This window comes from Populus euphratica, unplaced genomic scaffold (assembly GCF_000495115.2).
Source record: "Populus euphratica unplaced genomic scaffold, PopEup_1.0 scaffold904.1, whole genome shotgun sequence".
NCBI classification, from domain to species: Eukaryota; Viridiplantae; Streptophyta; class Magnoliopsida; order Malpighiales; family Salicaceae; genus Populus; species Populus euphratica.
In genome coordinates this window covers 70,088-74,913 of record NW_011500770.1, presented here as the reverse complement: position 1 = coordinate 74,913, position 4,826 = coordinate 70,088, and the positions used below count along the sequence as shown (strand labels likewise).

Genomic DNA, 4,826 nt, shown 5'->3' with positions numbered 1-4,826 from the left:
AATTTGCTTGACTTTAAGGACAACAAAGGAATAATATTCTATAACAATATACTTGAATACACATACACAAATTCCATTTGTGCTCAAACTTCATCAGTTTAGACACTCGAAGCCCACCTATAAATATACAAAGAATATTTGAAAAACAAATCCAAAGAAAGGGGAAAAAATGCAATAAATCAATATACAATGATACACACTCGAATACACACACACACAAATTCCATTTAGGCTTGTTTGATGTTTGTTGCATTGTGCTGGGGTTATTTTTTTTATAACTTAGGATACGTTTGTTATCACTATACACCGCAAAAATAAAACAGGCCTTGATATTATCATGAGGAAAAACAATGCCTTGTAATTTGTTGTTGAGCATTAATAATAAAAAAATAATTTTTTATTAAGAAAATTGTAAATCTCAGTGTAACAAATCAAGCAAAGTGATTTTTAACAAAAACATGTCAAATCAATCGTGCTTTAACATAAAATAGGCATTTTTTGGACAGCTTTTTGTTCAATGTTGCCTTTGAAAAAGCAAATGATATTGAAACTCGGTATCGGAATGTCTCCGATAAGAAGAAAAAAAAAAATTCTCTGATTAATTTCAAGTAAGATAAACCAGGGTTATTGACCCCTTCAAATTAAGACAAATTGACTGAGTCTAGATTTTGCAGTCAAGTTTGGCTTGTGATGCTGGTAGACTGCTGGTGATGTAATGCAATATGTTGCTCTAAATTTCTTAGCTTACATAATAGAGCAGAGATTATTGACCAGGGCGTTAGGGACAGGATTGTCACCACAAAAGATATCTATATATATGTTCATGTATGTAAAAGGTTGGAACACATTATACTGAATCCCACAGCCAAAGGAAATGGAAGAGAGCATAATGTTCTTAATTCTTACCATTTCCTTTGTTATTCTTGCTCTGAATTTCTTGTTGAAAACAAAAAAGCAACAATACAAGAATCTTCCCCCGAGCCCGTTCGCTCTTCCAATTATAGGTCATCTTCATCTCATGAAACAACCTATCTACAGAACCATCCACAACCTCTCCCAAAAATATGGCCCAATCATGTCGCTTCGATTCGGTTCCCGCTTCGTGGTCATTGTGAATTCACCGGAAGCTGTTGAAGAATGCTTCACCAAGAATGATGTGATTTTGGCCAATCGTCCTCCTTTCTGCCATGGAAAGTACTTGAATTACAATTTCACTACCATGGGTGCAGCCAACTACGGTGATCATTGGCGCAACCTTCGCCGCATAGGCAATAATGAGATCTTCTCACCGAAACGTCTCAATGGGTTTCAAGAACTTCGTAAAAAAGAAGTGAAGAATTTAATGAATAGGGTTTCTCGTGTATCAGGAGAAAATGCCGGGAAGGTAGAGTTAAGGTCCATGCTTTTGGACCTGACCTTTAACATAGTAATGACAATGCTTGCCGGAAAGCGGTACTATGGTGAAGATGTGAGTGAACTTGAGGATGCATTGCAGTTTAGAGATATGATGAATCAGTATGCTGAGTTTGCTAAGGAGGCACATCTTGGAGACCTGTTTCCCATTTTGAGCAATATTGATTATAATGGATTTGTTAAGAGAATGAAAACACTGAGTAAGAACATGGATTTGTTCTTGCAAAGACTGATTGAAGAGCATCGTGCTGACAGGGAACGGAACACCATGGTTAACCATTTGCTGGCTTTGCAGGAAACACAACCCCAATACTATACTGATTCAATAATCAAAGGCCTAATTCTGGTTAGTTTCAATTCAATTCGCATTTGCAATCTTGCTCTACACGATTATAAAATTTCCATCCAAGTCATTTTAAAAACTGTAATGAATGATCAGCTTTGAACTATTTATTGCAGATAATGGCAGTTGCAGGAACTAGGACTTCAGCTGCATCTTTGGAATGGGCAATTTGCAATCTGCTCAATAATCGACATGTACTAAAGAAGGCAAAAGAAGAATTAGACACTCAACTTGGACAGGACCATTTGATTGAAGAAGAAGACATATCAAAACTACACTACCTTCAAGGTATCATTTCTGAGAACTTAAGATTGTATCCAGTGGCAGCTATGCTCGTACCACATGTGGCATCCGATTATTGTACCATTGGAGGATACGATGTGCCTCCTGGTACAATGGTGTTTGCAAATGCATGGTCGATTCAGAGAGACCCTAAGGTGTGGGATGACCCTTTAAATTTCAAGCCTGAAAGGTTTCTGGATGGAAAAGCTGAAGCATACAAGGTAATGCCTTTTGGATTGGGAAGGAGATCTTGTCCCGGGGAGGGCCTCGCTCACAGATTAATGACCTTGACTTTGGGTTCTCTGATTCAATGCTTTGAATGGGATACGGTTGATGGTAAGAAAATTAACATGGACGAGAAGGTGGCAACACTCATGTCCAGAGTTCATCCATTGGAGTTTGTATTGAAGGCTAGATCAGACCTTGACAATAGTATTTCTTAAGCTACCAAAAGAAGTGAAAGCATGCTTCCAGTTTTCTGTACTCTTTGTTAAATAAAGATTGTTTTAAGGAAGTTAATGTAATACTCTACTCTAATTGTTCTACATGGATCATTTCAATTGACAGATCCTGATTTCCAGTTCATAATTATGAGATGGGGAAGGAAAGTTCAATCATCCATTTCGAGGTTCTACGGTATAAATATTGAAGTAACGATAAATCTATCTATATACAAGCTAGATGGTTTTTACGAATTCTGACGAAGAGGAGTTGTCCTTTCATTAGAAGACTCGTTGTTTTTATACTTGAATTGCAAATTTCTATTTAAGTTCAGTGTAATCGAAAATAAAATTCAATTTATTAAACTTAAAGGATTTGACAAAAGATTGTAGCATCAAATTTTCTCTGTGACAATAAGAGAGAGCGAGATAAGTGGACAGTGATGACAACTGAACATCTTTTATTCCATTGCTCAAGTACATGGCTGCTTTGGGCAAAATCTTATCGTGGTGGGGGTCTAGGTCTCCTGGTATGTACCACAATCCTTGAACCTATTGATATTCCAGTGGCCTCCACTAGTCCATGGCAGCTTTCAGAAACGGGCATGGCATCTTCTCTTTTGACATAGCATGAAGTACTTGGCTATTAAAGAATAATCTGGTTTTCAGCAATGTTCAACCAGATGGGGACACATGTTTCTCCTCGACTCCGCACATATTATTTGATTGGCTAAAAGCGTACCAAAATTTCTTTTACACTGGTAATAAACTTCTTTTCTTCGTAGCGTTTATGAAATTCGATATTGGACAAATAAATCTCTCCGCAGATGATGGCTCCTAGTTCTTTGATGTTATTCTTCTCCTTTCTTAATCTTAATATTTTGGTTACTTCTTATTTTATTTTATTGAAACTATTCTGATGTTTTTACGTGGTAATCGCTCAAATGAACACCATTTCAATAATATATATATATATATATAAACAATCCCCAAAGAAATAAAGAGAAATATAAAAATTAATTAAGAAAAGAGGAACCTAGGTTTTCATTAATCCTACATACTACAATCAAATAATCAAAAGAAATTAGTTTAATTTAAATATAAAAAAAATTACATATAAGTTAAATAAAGCAAATTGAAAAGAAAATGGAGAGATTATTCTATCTTTAAGAAACAATAAAACAAAACAATCTTATATTTATTAATATTCTTTCTCAAACTCATGATACGGCAACTGTAAATATTGAGTTTACTAGCTAAAAAATGAAAGTGAGAAATAAAATACAACTTGATAAAGAAATCTGCAATCTGTAGAAAAGAAATAAAGAGCAAGGTAATGATGTCATGTTTGAGATGATAACAAGTAAGATGATAATCAATCTCAATATACTTAGCTTATTCATGAAAAAATCAAATTATAAGCAATCTAAATAGAACTCTGGTTATTATAATACATAGGAGTAAAATGAGAAAGAGAAAATCTCAGATTTGTAAATAATCAATACAAGCAAATAATATCTTTGATAGTAGATATCATAACATAAGCAAATAATATCTTTAATAGTAGATGTCATAACATGATATTTTGCTACTATTAAAATTAATAAACAATAGATTATTTGTTGTTCATCTAAAGATATATTTTTTCAATCAATAACTAACTAATAACTGAGTCAATAGAAGAAAGTGGAGAACAATACAATATTAAACCTCTAAATCCTTTAAAGTCACTGTGAAATGCTGTTAAAAAACTAAACCAATCATTATTACTCTTTACAAGCAATATAAACTGTATACCTTTAATTTTATTAATTATGTAAGAGTCAATTGATTTCAAAAATCTGTCATAGCAAAATAAAACTTCTAAATACTCACATTGTTATGGTGAAGAGTTCGTATGTCATTCTCCAATTGATATTAATTTACAAAATTTAATTATGTGAATAACCTTTGCAAATAATCTCAAACCTCCATTACTATCTTACATTTCATCAACTATGTAACTATGAAATGTTTAACAAAATTATTAATTGAAGTAATAATATTTGTATTATTTGCTTTTTAACACTTTATCAAAGCAACATAGCTCTTATTATATATTTTTAGGTTTTATAGAAGTTCCACTTATATATTTTTATGTTCTTTTATTCTTAAAAAAAATTTTCATAATATAATTTCAATAATTCTTTTCATTCAAATTTCTCATTATATATATTATCACCTTATACACATGTCCAAGTTATCCGGTCATCAAATGTCTCTCACGTATACATTTGAGACCCAATAACTTGGACATGTGTACTAGTTGAATGTATATGCACATGTATATATTCAAGTTGAATACACAC

The 4,826-nt window shown here is 32.9% G+C and overlaps 1 protein-coding gene across 1 annotated transcript; it reads left to right on the top strand.

The window, feature by feature from the left end:
• Positions 1–827: 827 nt before the first annotated feature.
• On the top strand, positions 828–2,729 carry LOC105116323 (isoflavone 2'-hydroxylase-like). Its single transcript, XM_011013617.1, has 2 exons — positions 828–1,759; positions 1,873–2,729. The coding sequence occupies exons 1-2, from the start codon at positions 875–877 to the stop codon at positions 2,479–2,481; spliced, it is 1,494 nt and encodes a 497-aa protein (XP_011011919.1). The 5' UTR covers positions 828–874; the 3' UTR covers positions 2,482–2,729.
• The last annotated feature ends 2,097 nt before the right edge of the window (positions 2,730–4,826 follow it).

What these genes read in the sequence shown, in the direction of transcription:
- LOC105116323 (XM_011013617.1), top strand. Translation starts at nt 875, where the DNA reads ATGGAAGAGAGCATAATGTTCTTAATTCTTACCATTTCCTTTGTTATT. An exon ending in TAATCAAAGGCCTAATTCTG is followed by an intron (nt 1,760 to 1,872) that starts GTTAGTTTCAAT and finishes TATTTATTGCAG; the next exon opens with ATAATGGCAGTTGCAGGAAC.